The sequence below is a fragment of the Macrotis lagotis genome, chromosome 1 (genome assembly GCF_037893015.1).
Source record: "Macrotis lagotis isolate mMagLag1 chromosome 1, bilby.v1.9.chrom.fasta, whole genome shotgun sequence".
NCBI lineage: Eukaryota > Metazoa > Chordata > Mammalia > Peramelemorphia > Peramelidae > Macrotis > Macrotis lagotis.
Genome location: NC_133658.1, coordinates 500,274,024 through 500,295,435, shown reverse-complemented (window position 1 = coordinate 500,295,435; position 21,412 = coordinate 500,274,024). Strand labels below are relative to the sequence as shown.

General features: G+C 33.3%; 1 protein-coding gene across 4 annotated transcripts in view; it reads right to left on the bottom strand.

Moving 5' to 3' along the window:
• The window catches only part of USP16 (ubiquitin specific peptidase 16), a 44,468-nt gene that overhangs the window by 2,861 nt on the left and 20,195 nt on the right, over positions 1–21,412 (bottom strand). For 3 of the 4 annotated variants that reach the window (XM_074213957.1, XM_074213956.1, XM_074213958.1), the window contains exons 4-14: positions 17,844–17,947; positions 16,964–17,067; positions 14,304–14,491; positions 12,415–12,510; positions 11,157–11,287; positions 10,795–10,882; positions 8,910–8,988; positions 7,211–7,302; positions 6,350–6,406; positions 4,989–5,165; positions 2,077–2,734 (exon numbers count right to left, since the gene is read on the bottom strand). In XM_074213957.1, the coding sequence (XP_074070058.1) occupies positions 2,077–2,734; positions 4,989–5,165; positions 6,350–6,406; positions 7,211–7,302; positions 8,910–8,988; positions 10,795–10,882; positions 11,157–11,287; positions 12,415–12,510; positions 14,304–14,491; positions 16,964–17,067; positions 17,844–17,947 (1,774 nt within the window). The remainder of the gene's footprint in view (positions 1–2,076; positions 2,735–4,988; positions 5,166–6,349; positions 6,407–7,210; positions 7,303–8,909; positions 8,989–10,794; positions 10,883–11,156; positions 11,288–12,414; positions 12,511–14,303; positions 14,492–16,963; positions 17,068–17,843; positions 17,948–21,412) is intronic. The other variant, XM_074213959.1, reaches the window with a different exon arrangement.

The window sequence follows — 21,412 nt, the reverse complement described above, 5'->3', positions numbered from 1 at the left end:
GAAGTGACCTGGCAAGATATGCTCTTAAAGGAAAATCATTTTGGCAACTGTGTGAAAGAACAGACTAGTGGGGAAAAACTTGGGAGAGACACCAATTGGAGAGATCATTGTAATAACCAAACAATAACCTGGATCTGAACTAAGGTGGCAACTAGATGAGTATCTAGGGAAATTGGATGTGTGAGCTTTTGTGGAAATATAAAAATTCAACAAATAATTAGAAATACAAGGTGGAGGATACTGCTGAGGCTACAAACCTGGTGATGTCCTTGACAGATACAGGAGTTTGAAAAAGTATTGATTTGGGGGTCAATGATGAATATGAGTTCTATTAGGCATTCAGTATGATTTGTCTACCTATGTAACTGAAACTCAGTAAAAAAGACTTCAAAAAGACTACATCTAAGGATTTAGATATGTGAGTTTTTTCATTGAACTGATAATTAAATCTATGAAAGCTGATAAGGTCAGCAAGAGACAATGTGCAGAGGGAAAAGTAGACCCAGGGAAGAGGAAAGATACAGAGGATGTCAAAGAGATTGAGGAAAAGGTGGATATGTAGGGAGAGAACAAGGAGCACAGTGTCAGAAGAGGTTAGTTGTGTCAAGAAGGAAGAGGATTAAGAAAAGACTATCGGAATTTTGAATTAAGAGATCACTGGTGAATTCAAGAGTAATTTCAGTTGATTAAGGAGGTCAGAAGCTAGACTAAAGTTTTAGGACTAAGAAAAAAAGACAAATAAGTTTATAGGAGTTTGGATAAGAATGGGAGGAGGAGATAAGATAGAATGCTAATTTGAGAGAGTGGAGAGAAGTAAAGTTTAGTGAAGATTTTTTGATAGGAGACTTGTGTATGTCTGAAAGTAGCACAGGCACAATCAGTAAATAGGAAAGATGGAAAATGTAGAACAGTGAGGAGGGATGAATAAGGATAAAGGCAACAGGATATGGGATAAAGGGTACATGCAGTGGTTGGTCATACTACAGAAAGGAGAAAATGGGGCGGTGTCAAACTATATTAAGATGAGGGAAAAGAGGGAGCTCATAGCAAACAGCTTCAGTTTTTTAAATAAAATATGTTCTATCAACTGACAGAATGTGGGTTGTAGTAATTTTGGAAGGCCTAAGACAGAAGGTTTGATCTCTTATCCTCTAGGTGAGATTGAGAATCAAGGAGTAAAATGAATACCATATTACAAGTGGGATCCAGTTGAAGTTGGATAATAAGAATTTATAGCGTACCCAGGAAAATGGTGTATGACTTCTTCCAGCTCCATTCAATTGCAAGTGTATGAAAGCAGAGGAAGCAAATGGTAGGAATAATCCAGAGCTGTTGACAAGCAAGGCATAGGCGGTGACAGGACAAGGGGATAGTAATTCAATATTAGACTACAGTTAAGTAGTTATTAATTATTATTGGAAAAAGGAAAGTCTGAAAAGGGATGGCAAGTTTGATAATGAACTAAGGAGAAGAGGGATTAGAAATTATGAAGGTGAAAAATAAGATGAGAAGAGGTGAAGTATAAGGCAAATTTTTTGATTAAGAAAACAAAGAGTGAGATGGTGAGATCCAGATTATGACTACCATTCCTGTGTATAGTTGAGGTGGAATGAAGAATTATTCATGAGATTCAGGTGATATTCAAACAGATGTTAAAATCTCTGAGTTAAAGAGTAGTCTTTGGGAAGTAGAAGATAGTCAATGAACTCTGAAAATGGGATCAGTATAAAACAGCCACCATAAGTTGAATGGAGAGGAAAATTTCAATAAAATGACTGAAAGGAGAGGTTGTTGAGTTATATCAGCAAAAAGAGATTCTTAGAAATATCATTGGAGAAATTAGGAGTACTCTTTTAAGGACCCCTTTAAGGACCCAATATGTCAGGAAGTTTGGTGAAGGTACAGTAAGTGCTGGAGAAGGATGGTCAGAGATGTAATATTTTCTGGGTGAAACCAGACTTCAGTGAGAGTAAATAAATGAAGGCATATAAGAGAAAGAAGGGAATGCTTGCTATGGAAAGTTATAATTAAGAAATATATATTTTTAAAAAAAATTTACACTTGGGAAAATATTACCTTTAATATCTGTCTTTGGTCCATTATTATGTCTCTGTGTACAAACATCACAAAGTAGTTTGTTTGAACCTTGAAGTTTCTCGTTACTAGTAAACTGATATAAACAATGATAGATTGAACATTCCTCAATATTCATAGCTTCCCTGTTTGCTAGAGTACAAAAAGCAGTTTCTGGAACTTCATTTACTACTTCATAGATCTTTTTCCCAACAGGATAAGTGTCATTAAAAATCTCTATATTTATTTCATCAGGCTGAAGAAGTGTATCCAATTTAAGGTTTTTAAAATCACTGGCAAGATCCCCTTCTTCATCACTCTCTTTCTTGAGATATATACCATTTAAATTACTAGCACATTCAACAGGAAAAGAAACACTCAGAGAGTCATCTGCATCATTTACATTTTTTATATTTTCCTCTTCTGCAAAATTTGGATTTTCTGGAAAAGCATCTGTGGTATTTTCTTTGTCTCTTATATCTTTTTGATTTAAGCAACTCTCTTCAACTTCTTCTTTTTCTTGTGAAATGCAGTTAGATTCATTATCCATTTCTTCTTGAGGTAAAGTTTTATTAATGTGTTGTTCTTCAGGATACTCAGGGGTACAGATATTATTTAACTGAATACTTTTTTCTTGAATTTTTTGTTGCCTTCGTTGGTTCTGTGAAACAAAGCATAAAATTTGACAAAAGACAAAACAAGTAAAGCTGCTTAATGAAGAAAAGACAAATTTAGCAGAAGTGAATCGGCACCTAGAACCTAGTCCTGACTCTTTACAAGCAAAAAACATAAAATAGTGAGTTCATCAACACTAAATCATGCTTTTCTATTTGGGGCCACTTAGACCAGAAGACCATTAGTCAATCAACAATCGATTGCCTTTCCTTTATTTCTCATGAGGGTCTATATTTGGGGGGGGGGGGGGGTATTGTGTTTATTCTTAAAAAACAATATTTTAGTAATATATAAAAAAAATCACTTGCACAAAAATATAAATATAGACAGATAGATAGATAGATAGACAGACAGACAGACAGGGAAAAAAACAATCGATTGCCCAAATTCTGCTTAGCACTGGGGTTTGTATAATAGGAAATAAAAGCAATATAGTAAATACTTTATAGAAGGGTTTAATCACTGTGGATTGGAACAGTCATGGAGGTGGAAGTTGAGCTTAGCTTTGAAAAATGGATAAGATGATGATGATGATGATGATGATATATAGAACCAACATCTTAATGAGGCTAAATCAGTCAATCAATAAACATGTATTAAATGCCTACTATGGGCCTAGTCCTATGCTGAGCACTGGGGGTATAAAAAGAGGCAGAAGACAGCCCCTGACCTCCAAGAGCTTACAATCTAATAAGGAAGACAACATGCAAACAAATATATACAAAGCAAGCTATATATAGGAAAAATAGAAAATAATTAATAAAGAGAAGTCGCTAAAATTAAGAGAGTTAAGAGGAAGGAAAGTATTTTGGAATGGGAGACAGAAAAAAACGTCTGAAGCTAAGAGATGGAGTAGCTTATTCTTGGAATGGCCAGAAGTGTCAGTTTCTGAAGAGTAAGTGTTGGGGAGGAAGGTGAATACAAACTAGAAAAGTAGGGGTGGAGATAGGTTGTGAAGGGCTTTGAATGTTTAACAGAGCATTTGGTTTTGGAGACAATCTGAAGTCACAAGTTGTTGAGGGAGGAGAATGACTAAGCTTTAGGAAAATCAGTTTAGTGGTTCAATAAGAGATAAAACGGGTAGGAAGAGAGACTTGAGGAAAGTCCATCCTCCAGCAGGCTATTGCAATAACCATGGATCAAAGTGGTGAAAGTCTGCAAAGAATGGAGGTAGTGTCAGAAGGGTATATTTAGGAGATATTGCAGAGGCGAAATCAACAGGCCTTGGCAACAGATGGGATATAGGGATGTGAGAGATGGTGAGGCATGATGACGCCTAGGTTTGAAGATTAAGGGACTGGGAGGGTGGTGTTCCCTTCTACAGTAATAGAGAAAGCAAGGGGAGGCAAGGGTTTAGAGGGAAAGATAATTGTTTTGCAGATAATGTCTATAAAACCAATAACAAAACAATAATCTATTTCTGTAGTATTGTGCAAAAAGGTTTGCAAAAACTTTTTCTCAGAACAACCCTAAGAGTTTATAGAACTCATTTTACAGAGGAAAACTGAATCTTTTTTTTCCTGTTTTTTTTTTTCTTTTAACAAGGCAATGGGGTTAAATAAATGCCTTGCCCAGGGTCATATAGCTAGGTAATTATTAAGTGTCTGAGGCTGGATTTGAACTCAGATCCTCTTAACTTCAGGGCTGGTTCTCAAACCATTGCACCACCTGGCTGCCCCCAAAGAAACTGGAATCTTTAAGAAAAGTAACTTGTCTATGACCAGTTAGTAAGCATCCCAAAACAGATTCAAATCCAGGTCTTCTGACTCCCATTACTGTTCTTTTTAAAAATGTCAGTAAAAGTAAACTAATAGAAACACAAGTAAATGTAGCACAAGTCAAAAGTAATCTACTTATGGGAGGCTAGGTGGTGCAGTGGATAAAGCACCGGCCCTGGAGTCAGGAGTACCTGGGTTCAAATCCGGTCTCAGACACTTAATAATTACCTAGCTGTGTGGCCTTGGGCAAGCCACTTAACCCCATTTGCCTTGCAAAAACCCAAAAGTAATCTACTTATAACTGAATTGGTACTGTAAGGCTAACAAATGACATAGAACAAAAATACTCCAGGCAGGAAATAACAGTTTAAAAATGTTATCATAAGTCAAAAATGATCGATTCCCTTACAAATGAAACAATTATTCATAAACTGAGAAATCTGCCCCAAAAGTATCTTAATTATAAATCAAACAACACATTATAAAATACAAAGTAGAAGATTATTCTTTGTAATTACTAACCTTTGCTTGCTTTTTGGCTTGCTTCTTCGCTTTTTTTTGCAAGTGCTTACTTGTACAAGAAGGAATATTATTCTTCTCTTTCATGTAACTATTGTTATCTTTTTCTTCTTCACTGTCTTTATCTTCATCTTCCTGTGTTTTCTTAATATTTTTATCATTTATGTTTTTCTTACCACTCTTAAAATAGAATATAAATTTTAAAAGTTAGTAACAATATTTCCCAAAGAACTTAATTTTTGCTAAATGTTTTTATGTTATAGCTTATTAATAGATATTTCCTAAAATATTACAATTAATGAAGATAAAAATTATTGTTCTTCTAAACAAAAAGAAAAAAGGAATTTGGTTTGTGAGATTTAAAGCTAGGCAATAAAAGTATAACAATAATATAATAAAATTAATCAGCTATATAATATATATTAGACTTGCAGTACAACTAAAAAAGTTTCTAAATAAAAGCATTCTGTTGTCTAGGTGGGGTAAATATAACCTTAAACTTGTAGCAATTCCTTTTTTTGATAGGAAAATGATAGTTTCAAAAAAGGAATCTTGTTTCAAAAAGGAGTTAAGGTCAATGTGGTTTCAGTGCCTATGATTATGAGGAAATGGGTTTCTAAGTTAATTTCTAAGTTAATTTATGATTGCTCATTATTTACTAAATCAAGTCTAACTCTCTTCTATTGTGACATTTTTGTATCTAATGTTTACTCTAAAAAAACAAAATAAATATATTGAAGATAAACACTTCTCTATCATCTTTTAAAAAGAAGTGAGTTCTAACAGCATAATTTCTAATTTTATTAAGTTATAACATGTTGGGGGTAATGTTTAACCTTGATGGATATGCTTATTTCATCAGTGCAACAATCAGGGACAATTTGGGCTGTCTGCAATGGAGAATACCATCTGTATCCAGAGTAAGAACCGTGGAGTTTGAACAATGTTCAAGGACTATTCCCTTTAATTTAGGAAAAAAAACTGCTATCTTGTTATCTTATACTTTATGTCTCTTCCTTAAGGATATGATTTCTCTCTCAACACACTCAATTTGGATCAATGTACAACATGGAAACAATGTAAAGACTGACAGATTGCTTTCTGTGGCGGGGATGGGGAAAATTTGTAAAACTCAAAATAAATCAAATCTTTAATAAAAAACAACATGTTACATAAGACTCTTAAGGGAGTTTCAGAAAATATATTAGTTAAATAAAACATTAATTTTCAACACTTTTCAATATTTTCAGGGGACTTTGCAAATAATATTTATCATCCTTAAAGGAAGTTAATGATAAAAAATCTTCTTCAATTAATATTTCTAATGGTAAAAAATTTATATAAATTAAACTCAATAGTCTTACCTGATCATCTAAAACAGGGAGAGACAAATCAAGGAAAGATTCATGAACCAAGGAGACCTTAACCAAACGCAAAAAACATTTTTAAAGGCAAAGAAAATTTTACTTAAAGCATTACAAATTAAGTTTTATCTATTTTAAAAGAGGAGTAAAGAATAAGCACTTATACAGTAACAACTAAGTACTTAGTGCTATGGTAAGCACTTTATAATTATCTCATTTGGTTCTCATATCATCAAACTGTTATTATCTTAATTTTACAGCTGAGGAAACTGAAGCAGACAAAGATTAAATGATTTGCCCAGAGTCACAAAGCTAATTAGGGTCTAAGGGCAAATTGGAATGGCTGACTCTAAGCCTAGAACTCAGAATGCCTACATTGTCTAAAAACACAATAGCAATGCTTTGGATAAATTTTGCTGTAACTGAAAAGAGATTATTAGTGGTACTGTAAGATTGACAAAATACATGGAACAAAAAATACTTCAGGTAGAAATATAATTTTAAAATATATTATCAATATACATTAATTACCTATTAAATTAAAATATATTGTCATTAAAATATACTGTTTTTATTTCATTATATTATCTGTATAATATATATTATATTATAATATAGAATATATAGAATATATCCACTGTAGCACCAAGCTGAATTAATGGAAGGAAATATGACCATGTAACTGAGAGATGTTTCAGAGTAGACCCAAGAACTTTTAAAATTAACTTTATATTAACACAGTACCACAAAAATCTAAACAAATATTATTAATAAAAACAGAGTTTGAAAGTTATAATATTATTTGCGGAGTAGATAATTTATATATTGAATAAATCAAGTCTAAGCAAACAATCTACTTACAGTTTTGCATTCCTCACACATGATTGTACTAGTTAGCTCTCCACCAAATATTCGATCCACAAAGCTTGGTATTGCCTTCTTTTTTTCATGCTCTATTAAAAAAAGGGTTTAACAAAATAACTATAAAATTAACACAAAGTAGATGAAAACAGTATGTCAGATGGTATCAATTAGCCCCTATAAACTATTTGAAATTTAAGATCTGCTAATCAACAAACTTTCCAAACAGTTCTACCCTTGACCCAACTAAAGATGTTCTAGGAACATAAATTCAATATCATATCAGGGATATTCAAGATGCAGTCCCAGAGTGCTATTTTATGTGGCCCCCTGTGGGTTTACTAAATATACGCTTTAGTAAACAAAGCTGAGCCACTGCAGAGCACTCACTAAAATGGCAAATCAAAATATATTGTCTATTGTTTCAATAAAAAATTTTTAAAGGGGCAGCTAGGTGACAGTGGATAGAGCACCGGCCCTGGAGTCAGGAGGACCTGAGTTCAAATTTGACCTCAGTCAATTAATAATTGTCTAGCTGTGTGACCTTGGGCAAGTCACTTAATCCCACTGCCCCTTAAATAAATTTTAAAAAAACTTTTAAAAGTAAGGTTGGACAGCCCTGTAATATATAATGAGAAATATAGCATCAACTTGAAGTAGAAATGTAGTGCAAGGAACAGGGAGAACCAGGAGTTAGAAGAAATATTTTCTAATCCTTGTTCTTCTACCGTCTAACAACATGACCTTAATCAAATCACTCTGGACCTCAGTTACTTCATTTAAAAAAATGGAGGAGAACATAATTTCTAAAGTTCCCCCCATACCTTTAAATTTCTATGAATCTAAATTATTAGAATTAAATGAGAAATTCTGATTTGGAGGGAAGTAGATTTACTAATTAATTTTGCTCAAATTAAAATGATTATAAAAATGCACTATAGGAATAAGTGCACTTCCTTCAATTCAACTGAACAAGCACCTACATTGTACCTGGCAATGTGTTAGACTTGTGGGATACAAAGAAAAAAAAGGAAAACATTTTATTCCTGTTCTCAAAAAGCTTACATCATCCGAAGTGAAGCAGTATATACATAGATAAATAAATACAAAATATAGCCAAAGAACATACAAGACAATTATGGGTCAGGGAGCACAAACAACAGCAAATGAGCCTTTGAGAAGATACACATTTTTTATAAAAAAACTACCAAATTTAAGTCAAAAGTCATTTTCTCTGTTCTTATTCTACTTTATTACAAAGTTAAACCAAGTCACCATTTTCTGCAGACAGTAAATATTTATCAACTTGTCACACAGAGCTGTGTCTAAAGCAGGGCTGTACCAATTACCTGTTTTACTGGCCTAGTCCCAAAGGGCATCATCAAGAAGTAAAAAATAAATGCTAAAGCAACTTCTAAAACTTTTAAGTTATGTAAAACAGGCAAAATGGGGATAGCCACAGGTTTGACTTCCCTAATACATATTTTTATACAACTAAAGCACACCATAATTTCTTTTTCTGGTTATTTCCATATTTGAATTGCTTCAGTGACTGACAGCAAGGTTCAAGCATAAAAGGTTCTATATATAAAAAATCCTCAAAACAAAAATATGGTAGCAACCCAATATCTAAAAAAATAGCTAAGAAAACAAAAATGAATTTTACTTTGGTATTTGCATTCTTGAAATCAGACATTACCTTTAATTTTCTTTTTAAGTTCTTCATCTAATTTTTCAGTAGAATTGCCAAATGCTTTAAGAATACCAGTGCTTACTCTCTGAAAATAATGAAATGGGTACATATACTATGATTATGTTTTAGTAATTTCTGCACAATCACATTTTTTAAAGAGGCCTATAAAATACTATCAATAATAAAACAATTGTAAGAACTAATCATTTTTTATTTTCCCATTTCTAAGAGTGAACTTATTGGTCAGGATAAGAACTGAAGTATCTCAATTAGCAAGCCATTCCTCTTTTATATTTCCATATGTATTTTTTTACAATATGTAACAAAAATAACTGAGTAAAAGGTCTTCTAACAAGATCCTACTAAAAATATGGAAAGGGGGTCTAATATTCAAATTATTTCTAATGCTTAAGAAATTATCTGCTCAATTATCCTTTTTTTAGTTAACTGATCAAAAGTTCTTGCTTTACTGAATCAGAGACATATCAACAAACATTTCTATATTCAAAGGAGAGAGGAAAAAGGATTATGACTTTTAAAAAAATTTCATCATAAATTCAACATGTTAATCCCAAAGCGGCCTTGTTTGTTTGCATGTTCCTCTGAACTTCCTTCTGCTTGTCTATATACTTAAAACAAAAACCGTATATCTCAATGTTCTTTTCTTCTTTTTAAGGACATTAACATGATCAATCTAAACCCCAAAAGAAATGAAAATGTATCCTTTGTAAAAAGTCATAGTCAGGCAAAAGAAATCCAGACATTGGCTGCCTACAAATATATGTCTCATTCTGCACCTCAGTGTGTCACCTGTATCAAGAGATGGGGAAAAGCACGTGTCATCGTGGGTATTCTGGAGTAGTGATTTTAATAGTCCTTAAAAACTGTTACAGTAAAAAGAACCAGTATCTGAGGGGCTAATCAAACACAGCTTTTATTGACAATTTCTTCCACATTTCACCATTTTTTTGGTGAACTAAAAACCCTTAAAAGAAATGAAAAATGTCACCAAAGTAAAATTGATGATATTTAATAATTATTAAAACATTAAGAAACTGAAATCATATTGTTTTCTAATTCCTTCTAAAAGTTTTTAATTAAACAGATAATGGAGTGAAAAATTCCAAGAAATGCAAGAACCAAATTTGTGCTTCATCACTGCACTACCACTAACAGGTAAGTGGGCCAGCCTAGCTGAAGCAATGGGACACCCTACGAGAAAAAGAAATAAACCTGTGCCAAGCAATTCAAACCATAACCACCCTAACCACTCTGATGGACACAGTCTAGGACCCTGAGCCCAAGAGCCTTGGGAAAGGCATCCTCCAAACCCACAGACCTGCTAGGGTCCAGGCTTCATATTTTTCTCTCAGACTCTAATGGACATAGTACAGGACTCTGAATCCAAGAGTCTTGGAAATAGCAATGGTCCCAACCTAATGCCATCATCTTGAGAAGCAATTCCAGTGGAGATGTAAGCTTTACAACTGTGCTACAGCCACATCTACTGAAGACCCAGAAAAGAAAGTTCTCCTCACCAAATTCCTTGGCACTGTCAAATGGTTGAATATCACAAAGAGCTATGATTTTATCAATTGGAAATGACATTAAAGAAAAAACATTATCATCTGCTTTGCCATTGCACTTAGATTATGGGACTTTCTCACATCTTGCTGCTGAACCCTTCCATATGCTGTCTCCCCATTAGAAGATGATCTCCTGGAGAGCAAGGACTGTGTCTATTTGTATTCATAGGACTTAACAAAATGTTTTTACATAATAAGCATTTAATAAATGTTTTAGTCATTCATTACTGACCTTGAAAAAAATTCATTTCTAACTCAATGATAAAATAAGTGATCAGACTATAAAAAGACAATGATAGGTGTACCTGTATTTCTTCTGCTCTCATCCCATCCAGTAGATATCGAAGTAGTTCCTGACTATCTTGCTGTTGGGCACCTTTAAATCGTACTGCTCTATTTATATTAACAAAAAAAGAAAAAAGAAAAACTACTAAAATATGAAACCACAATTTAAAAACCCAATAATTATATCTCTGATTTTATAATCTTCCCAGTTTATTTTAATTTCTATTTAATCTGCTACCTTCTTTAGATGACCCAATTTTTACAAGAAACATAATGCTCATCTAACAGAATATAAATCTTTTCTATATTATTCCTAAGAAAAATGTGTTATAGGGTAGTGTCCTATTCATGTGTTCAATATACAATCTGAACAGGTACTCACTTTTTACAGACCTGAGAAAATAGCTCTTTAGGTGTCACAATTCCCCTTTTGGTTTCATGCATTTCATTAAGAAATTGGCACATGGCTGATGTAAGTGGACCTGGAGGTTCAAGGTTTATTTCAAGAGGTTCCTGAATGCAAAAAAATGAAAATTGCTTTTTTAATCAACATTAGCATAATAACCTATTTAAGACATTTATAGCAACAAAGAAACAGAAGATATCATGGAAACCATCCCATGCCTTTACTTTACAGATGAGGAAACTTTAACCCAGAAAGCAACTTGCCTATAGTTACACAAATGATAAGTTGATAGAGAGGCAGCTAGGTGGCGCAGTGGATAGAGCACCAGCCCTGGAGTCAGCAGAACCTGAGTTCAAATGTGCCCTTAGGCATTGACATGTATTAGCTGTGTGACCTTGGGCAAGTCACTTAACACGGATTGCCTCCTATCTGGGCCATCTCCATGCATCCTGATTCATACTAGTCACTGGATCCAGATGACTCCTTAATAGAAAGTGAGGCTGGTGACTTAGCACAGCACCCATCCCCCCCAAACTCAAATCCAATTCACATGCATGTCATGACATCACCTCCCTGGTGTTACAGTCCTCTTTGAGAAAGAAGGACAAACAACAAGTTGTCAGAGACAAGATTCAAACCCAGGTCCCTCACTCCACCATATTTTTGCTTAGGCCTTATAGTGTTTTTTTGTTTTGTTTTGAGTTTTTGCAAGGCAGTGGAGTTAAGTGATTTGCCTAAGATCACACAGCTAGGTAATTATTGAGGATCTGAGGCCAGATTTCCACTGCATCGCCTAGCTGCCCCTAGGCCTTATAGTTTTAAGTGTTTATCTTCACAATTTTTAATTTTAAAAGTGTTTATTTCATTTATAGACTGATGGGTACAGAATGCATGAATTAATACAAGATAAAATAAGGGTAATAAAATAATTATTTCCTTTTATATATGAACAACATGCATTTTTTGCAGTGCTTGTCAAGGTATCTGTGACAGTGGCATTCCCTAGAATAAAACATAAATAAGCAGACATAAAGATATGCATATAATATACAACTCTTAAAAACTATTTTTAAAGTTTCATGATCATTTAATTCATTTTATTAACCTATAAATGTTATGAACTTGGGGGCCAAGAACATCACATTGAATATCTACATAAAAATATTTTTTTAATCTTAGAAGATAATTTCAAAGAAAGAAAATTTTCACTATAAATATAAATAAAAATACATACTGTTAGGGATAAATCAGGTGGTTCAATTTTCACTATAGTTCCAGACATTTTTACTTCCTTTAATAGTTCTCTTAGTACTAGAGTCTGTGACAAATTCTGGAAAAGAATGGTACATGAAAAAAGACAAATTACTTTAGATGAAAAGTATGAAATTAACCAGAACAGAAAGCAAAAAGATGAGGGTTTCCATTTCTTATGTTAAGACTTAGGTAAAGTAAATTGTAAAAGAAAACAACAAAAGAATTATACCTCCAAGAAAATATAGTAGCTTTATTTGAAAAATGACAAAAGCTTCTTCAGATACACCAGGTAATCATACCTATCATATCAAAATGTTACAAATGTATTTCTTTCTTGAAATTGAATTGTATTAGGATTTCATACAATTATATTATACTTTCAAATTTAAGCAATCTAGTAGCCATAAGACATTCAAACTACTTTCAGATTTAGGCTCATGAACTATAAATTTGAGTATCTTCCTAAGAATTCTGTTTTCCATTTAACATTTTTTTCAGTTTGTTCAATATCAGCATTGCACCAATAAAATAAATTAGAAAAAATTTTCTAAAGGTAGCACTAAATTCCCTAAACATGTCCAACTCTCACATTTGAATGAAAATACTAATCATCACAAACTGACTTACCTCGATTTAGTAACAGAGGGATACAAATTAAACTCTAAAAGTAATTCTTGGTTCATTTATCAGTGGGTGTAAAGTAAATGTTTACTCATTTATAATCTAGTTAACATGAAGATCCATTTTTCAAAATCCCACTGATTTGAACAAGCAGGTAATTCATTCACACATAACTATCAGTTTTTACCTCTTACTCCAACATTTATATTTAACTTCTATAATTAAAATGAAACTATAAGGTCATAAATTTTATTTCAATTTCAATTTAGAGTTTGGTCTGTGGAGCTCTTGATGAAAAAATTTTGACTGCCAAATACTTTTCAGGAACTGTTCTATAACATACAGTCTTAGAAAGTTACCTAGGACACTAAGAAGTTAAAAGGGACTTGCCCTGGAGTAGTTAGGTGGTACAGTGCACCAGCCCTGGAATCAGGAGGACCTATGTTCAAACCCACCCTCAGACACTTAATAATTACCTATCGGTGTTGACCTTGGCCAAGTCACTTAACCCTGCTGCCTTGCAAAAATAAATTAATAAATAACTTTTTTTTTTTTTAGAAGTGATTTGCCCAAGATCAGTATATCAGCAGTGGAGCTTGACAAAGCCAGGACTTCCTGATTCTAAGCTGGCTATCCGAGCTGGTAGTAAATAGTCTCTTTTAAAGAAAAAAAGTTCTTCCAACTATGCTACCTGGATCTAAAACACAGAAAGCTAGTCTCTGAATCCAAGAAGTAGCAGCTCACTAAAAGGGCAATGGGAGAAACACAGAGAACAACATATGGAGCAAATTATCAGCATTTGTGCACCAGAAGTAGCACAAAACTAATTATAAATGCAAGCCTAGGAAAGGAGTTGGAATATCAAAATATTAAGAGCAAAGTTTAATTTCTATTGATACCTAAAGTATTGTTCTATTAATAACCTAAGTAATGCCAAAATATCTAGAGGAAGGGCCCCAGGATCTTAAATAAGTCTCTATTTATTGATTTTTGGGAGATCACTGCACACAGGATGAAGAGGTAGTTTGCACTCTTGGTAATCCACATATATGACATCAAAGAGCCACTAAATTTAATATAAATGATATTATAGCAAAGTCATACACAAAGTCAGAGAAAAGTAAAACATTACATTAATTTTATCTCATGAGATGCAATTAAATATTTTATAAAATACTTGAACATTTTTATAAACAAGCTTTATAAAATGGTGAACAGCATAAAGATAAGTATTTAACATTTGATCACCTGCATAACTGCATTAAAGAAACATGTATTCCCCAAATTACTGAGTCCTTTCACGGTCACTTGAATAGCAGAATTCAATGGAGAATTTTCTTTAGTCATATTTTCCTTTTTCTCTTTTTCCTGTTCATTTTTGCTATCTTTTTCTAATTTTTTGTTTTCAATTTCAGTTTTCCCTTGATCTTTTGATGCTAAAAAAAAAGGTTTAAGCAATGTGTAAAACATTCATTGTTACATAAAGAATTAATAAAAGTACAGCTACATTTTTGAATTTTAACAATATAATTCAACCCGAACCAATCTGATTTTATTAGTTTTTTAATTTACAGAACTGATAATGTCAAGTATAAATGAATTAATAAAGTTTCCAGTAGTTACTTTTGTGCATTTATGATTCCCTATCATAATCTCAATGGAACTATTTCAGACCTTTCCTTAAGCTCCCAACCCATATACCCTTCTTTTAGAATGTGGCCTGTTTTTCATTTATCTGAATTAAGGTCATTTATCATGAATCACCACATCTATTTCAAAATCTCTCTATATTTCCACCTAACTTCTCCTTTGCTTTTAGTGACATAAGACAAATTAGACTTCTTCCACTACCATCTTTCATCTTCAATCTCTACTTTTCTTCTGGATTCTTTATCAATGCCTACCAATAAGCTTTAACCAAACCAACCAATCTTTCTTTCATCCTAATGTCTTATACAACTCTGCTCCTTCACTACTTCGATTTCCAAAACCAGAGTTCTAAACTCACTGATTCCATTTCTTCACTTTCTAGCAGCTGCTCTGCCTGTTTTTGACTAAATGAACTTCATGTACCTATGGCAGGACAGCCAACACCCTCTCCCTTTCAGTTTCTTTTTCTGTACTGTCCTCCCTCATTAGATTGTAAGTTGCTTGAGGGCAGGGGTTGTCTGTATTTACTTTTCTTGCATCCCCAGAGCTTAGAACAGTGCCTGGCATATAGTCGATATTTAATAAATATTTATTTTACTGGTTAATTCTTATTCTTCAACTCCTTCCAAATGTTACTTCTATTCTTTTAAATAAGACATTCAGTGACCTTTTCTCAGACTTTATTTTCTTTAGACTTCTCTGAAACACTCCACATTATTCCTCCTACTGGAGGAATTATTCCTCCTCCTCTCTCATCCTTCCCTCACATCAGTTGCTACTCCATCTTGTCATTTACACATTCATGAAGACCATCCTGTATGTTTTATCCTGCCTGGCTTGTTGAAATTCTCATCTTTCCTCAAGACCCAGTTCTTGAAGCTTCTTTCCTGAAGTTCTCCTCAAATGAAAATGAGGGGAAATGCCTACTCACTTTCTCAAATTTTGCCACACAACTCTGCCTGAATCTCTTTTTGTCTTTATCACATTCTACTTTATATCACACCTATCTGTAAATATGTCAATACACTCCATTAGATCATAAGCAATTTCAGAGTGTGATTGTTCTGTCTGCTGCTCTGAATCCAACTTAAGCGGTCTTCTTAAGATACCAGAAGCCAGAACAAGAATGCAGGAGCCAGAATAAGTATAAAGACCTCCCCATCCTGGCCCTATTCCTTTCCATGCTGGCTTAACTTCCACTCCTAAAACTCTCAATGTGTCCCTGAGGTTTGAATCAGCCACAAGATAAGCACCAGTTAATCTGAACCAGATTAACAAATGGTTTGTGTAGCTAGGACCCTTATAGATAAGCAGACTATCATATCTTCATAGTCTAACAGTTCCCAAGGGAAAAAAATTCTGCTAAAGTCATCCTACTAACTCTTCCACTTACATCACAAAGTTTGTGAGAAGTGCTATGTAAATGGGAGAAATTTTTATTAATTTTTAATTTGTTGAATTGAAGGAAATTTGTTAAAATGATCTAAGTACTAGTTTTGAAACTGAAGAGCATGAAGAGATATATAAATTTGTGGTTTTATTCCTTTTCATTGCTCTTCTTAAAAAATAGTGAAGAATGTAGACACAAAGTAATATGCAAGAGAAAATTTTTTAAAAATGCAACTTTCCAAAATCCAAAGCTATGAATTGACAAAGGGAAGGCAGCAGACCAAAAAATTCTAATAAAATGTCAAGGTCAACTTAACTTTACCACTCAAATGCAAATTAAAACAAAAGTTCAATATCATACTATGGCATTTGCAGTCTCAATACATCATTAACAACAACTCATTGTTTTATTATTAAAATAGATGACAATGAAAAACAATACAAGGCAAACATCTGCAATGGTCTCATATTTGAACATATTTAGCCTTTTTACATTCATTTAAATACAATTACATCTGAAATGAATATGAGTCAAAGAAGCAAGTGAGCATGAATAATACAGGGAATACATGTCATTCCAATGAATTAATAGGTAATGCCACTATTTGAAATCTGATTTTGCAATCTGATATAGTAAAATCTGCATTAGGTTTTGAATATTATTTATGAAAAGTGTATTTTTTACATGAGATAATTATACCACTGTATACCCCACAGCATGAATTTTTAAAGACTTTATTACGAGCATTTCTTATAAGAATTCAATATTTAATGATAAGAGTTAGATCTAAACCCTAAACATAAGATTCACCCATCTGCATAAATGTAGAGCAATTATTTAAAAATATATATTCACTACAAGACTTTACCTGGTCTTGGAGTTTTGACATTGGTTTGTTTTCTAATATAATCCACAAGTTGACCCAATCGACTTGAGCTGCTATATTGGACCTCCTCCTCACACAAGTAACACCTGCCTCCCAAAAAGTACCAGAAGAAAACAATGACCAAAACCAAAACAAAACAAAACAAAAAACCAAACCTCAAAGGTCTTAGAATTAAGACATTAACTTTAGATGTCAAATCTTATAAAAAAATGAAAAGCATTTTTGTCATATAACATAAGCAAAGTTTGTTTTAGTTTTCTGTACATCTGAATAAAGTTGTTTTTATTATGAAGACAGGCAAGATTTCAAAAACATTCTAATATCAACAAAAATCCAAACTTAACCTATTAGTGGAATGACGATTTGGAATGAAAAATGTTAATGAGTTTTGTATAAACCGATTTCAAAGCAAAATTCAACATCAATATATTTACCAGTCCTTACAATTAAGTAATATATGTTGGGTCAATCCTATTTGAAAAGCCAGGGTGGAGAAATTTCTTTCAATCATTATTCTATGCAACTGAACACATTAGAATACAATATAACATTAGAATACAATATAATTTCTTTGTTTCCCTGCAATAATTTTGTTGATACTATCATTTATTCTCAACATCTTTGAATTTTTACACTGAATTGTTATCACTTTGGTATAAAGAGGTATACAATAAACAACAACAATATTTCCTAACATTTTTATTAACTAAAATGCTATCAGAAATTACTATATAGTCTATCTTTCCAAAATATATTGTGCATTCAGATAACTGTTTACTTCTTAAAGATTTTCAAATATATCTATCCTCATTAATTCAAAGTCTTTTGCAATCAAATGTGTTCAATTGTTCCCCAAACTCACCACACACTCCAGTTGTACAAACAAAGCACCAAACAATGAGGTTCTGATCTTGGTGTGTTATAATGCTTGAAAGCATGTTGTTCTTGAGAATCTCTGCCACAACCCTAATGAAAGTAAGAAGCTGAAAATTACAAAAATTTATGCAAAAATCCAAAAGCTAACATGAACAAGAACAAAAACTTAACTGTCTCCAAAGTAATTCAGTCCAAAATTCAAGTATGAGGAAAAAAATCAGATACATAGTCACTCACTAAAAGGGAGGTCTTTTCAATGGAGTATTATGGGGAGGTATAATGATGGGGGAAAGGGAGGAAAAAAAGAAAAGAAGGTAAATAAAACATTTTTTAAAAATCACAGAAGATAGCTAAGATATTTTGGTATTAGGTTAAATTTAATATGTGTTAAAAAAACAAGATATATGTACTACATCAATGGCTTTAAAAGCAATCTTTTTCTTTAACTTTGTGGAAATGTTCATGTGTATTGTTGACTGTCAAGTTCATTTTACTTATGTATACAACATATATATAAATATGTTCTTTATATGTATGTAGAAATTTATAAAATAAAAATGTCATGTACTAAAAGTATTTCTCACAATCATTCCCTCTTTCCATTCCTAATCTCAGTTTATCATCTTTATCTTTCACTTATTCTTTTCAATTCAGTGCAATAAATATTAAGAACCCACTACATACAAAGCATGGCAGCTAAGAGGCACGACAGATAGAGAGCCAGGACTGTAGTCAGGAAGACTCCTCTTCATGAATTCAAATCTAGTCTCAGACACTTGGCTATGAGACCCTGGACAAGTCACTAAACTCTGGGGCAACTAGATGGAATAGTGGATATAGTGCTGGGCCTGGAGTCAGAAGGACCTGAATTGAAATTTAGCCTCAGACACTTGCTAGCTTGTGTGCCTTTGGGCAAGTCATAATCCTTTTTGCCTCAGTTTTCTCATCTGTAAAATGAATTAGAGAAGGAAATAGCAAACCTCTCCTGTATCTTTGCCAAGAAAACCCCATAGACATGAAGTCATAGAGAACAAAAATTATTTCTGAACAGCTAGGTGGTGCAGTGGACAGAGCACCGACCCTTGAGTCAAGAGGACCTGAGTGGCCTCAGACACTTACTAGCAACCCTGGATAAGTGACTTAACCCTGTTTGCCTCAGTTCCTCAAGTGTAAATAACCACTCCAATACCTTTGCCAAGAAAACCCCAAATGGGGTCATAGAGTCAGACGTGACTGGAAGGACTCAAAAAGAATATACAAAAGCCCAAAGCAAAGTACTAGGGATTCAAAGATAAAATTGAAACAGTTCTTGTTCTTAAGGATCTTACATTCTGCTGAGAGGAAGCCTATAACCATTAAAGAATTAATAAAAGGTATAGTACTCTGGGGAGTGAGCCTCTGGAATCAGGAAAAAATTTACAAATTGCTGACAATAGGACACTGTGGAAACCCAGGGATCCTAAAAGGTGAAGGTAAGTAGGGAGTATTATGTATTCCAAACATGAAAATCACTATATGCAAGCGAACAGAGAGAGGAGTTAAGAATGTCAAGTTTAAAGAACAATTAGTGGATGAGTCTGACTAGAACGAAGTTCATAAAAGGAAAGGATATAAAAACAAACCCTAAAAGCTAGCTGAGAGCCATATTTTGAAAGATTAAATATCAGGTTAAGAAGTCTGCATATTTAACTCTAGAGTAGGAGTTCTAATTTTTATCTGTGTCATGGTCCCTTTGGCAGCTTGATGAAGCGAAGAGATTACTTCTCAGGATGACATTTTAAATGCATAAAATATATAGGATCACAATTATAATGAAAGATAAATATCAAAATTTTCTGAAAGAAGTTCATGGACTCCAGATTAAGAACTTGAGTTCCAGAAGCAATAGGGAGTCAATGGTAATTTTTAAGAATGGTATTAAATTTATCAGAATTGTTTTAGAAATATTAATTTTTATAAATATTTATTTTTATGTGCATTTATAATCTATTCCCTAACTGATCCTCAAGAAATAAAAAAAAACTCTTACCATTCTTAGTCTCACAAGAAATCAAAATCAAAATCCTATATTAATCATGCCTGAATGGATATTTCAGGCTGAATTTTAAGTTCATCACTTCTCTGGAAGGAAGTGAATGGCATGATTTTTCTTTTTTTTTCCCTTTCTTTATTTTTTTTTTTTGCAAGGCGGTGGGGTTAAGTGGCGTGCCCAAGGCCACACAGCTAGGTAATTATTAAGTGTCTGAGGCCGGATTTGAACTCAGGTACTCCTGACTCCAGGGCCGGTGCTCTATCCACTGCGCCACCTAGCTGCCCTGAATGGCATGTTTTTTCATCAGTCTTCTGGACTCATCTTTTATTATTACTAGCATTAAAGTCCTAAGGTCTTTCAAGTTTTGTCATCAAAGAGGAAAAACTATATAACGATTTCATTCAACTGTTCTATTTCTGCTCACTTCACTCTGAATCAGTTCAAAGGTTTACCAAGTTCCCTCTAAACTATCCACTTAAGTCATTTCTTGTAGGAAAATGACATTCTGCTATTTGTTTAGCCATTCCCCAGTATGCACTTCCTTATTTTCCAATTTTGGGCCACTACAAAGAAATATTCATTTGTGGCTATGTACTGGAAAGACTGGAAGGTAAATATTGGAAATAAAGATACCATTTAGGACATTGTTGTGATGATACAGATAACAGACAGAGAAAGCTATGGGAGTAGAGAGATGGAAGAACTTTTGTAGAAACAATAAAACTTGACAAATGGTTGAAAACACATGTAATGAATAAGAAAGAGTCAAGAATGACTTTGAGGCTGCAAACCCAAGTGACTAGAAACAATAAAACTAGAGGAGTATAGTGAAGAATTAAGTTTAAAATGAATTTCATTTTGAACATGCTGAGTTTGAGACACTAATGGGACATCCAACTGGGAATGTCCAGCAGGCAACTGATGATGATGTAAGAATGAAGTTAAGAGAGGGAGAACAAGGGTAAAAGGATTGACTATAAGGCTCTGGAATTTGCTTTGGGACACTTAACTCCAACAAAAACCAAAAAATTGCACCCAGCTGAATAATTATCAAGAAATTTAATGAGCAACTACAATAAAATTACACAAAAAAGTAATCCAGAAATCCATAGGCAATAGAGAAGAAAATTATCAGCAATGTCAGTACCAGCATAAGCAACAAGTTAGCTGTGACCCAGATCTATTAGTGACACATGTAGCTTGCTAAGCACTGTAACACTGAGCCTGGAAGGAAAAAGAGAGAAAGAACTCTGAAAAAGTCCTAGGCTGATCTGGGAACACACAGCAGAACCCTGGAAATCATGAGGAGATGATGTAATGAAAACAGCTCAACTAGCCTAGACAAGGAGACCCCAAGCTTCTGAGGTCTCTAACATTCTGTCCTGAGATATCATATACATGTATATATGGTATATAAGTTTATATATGCATATATGTGTACATATTGTATATAAGTTCATATTTAAGTGTATGGTATGTATATGTACAAATATATACACATATGTGTGTATGCATGTATGTAT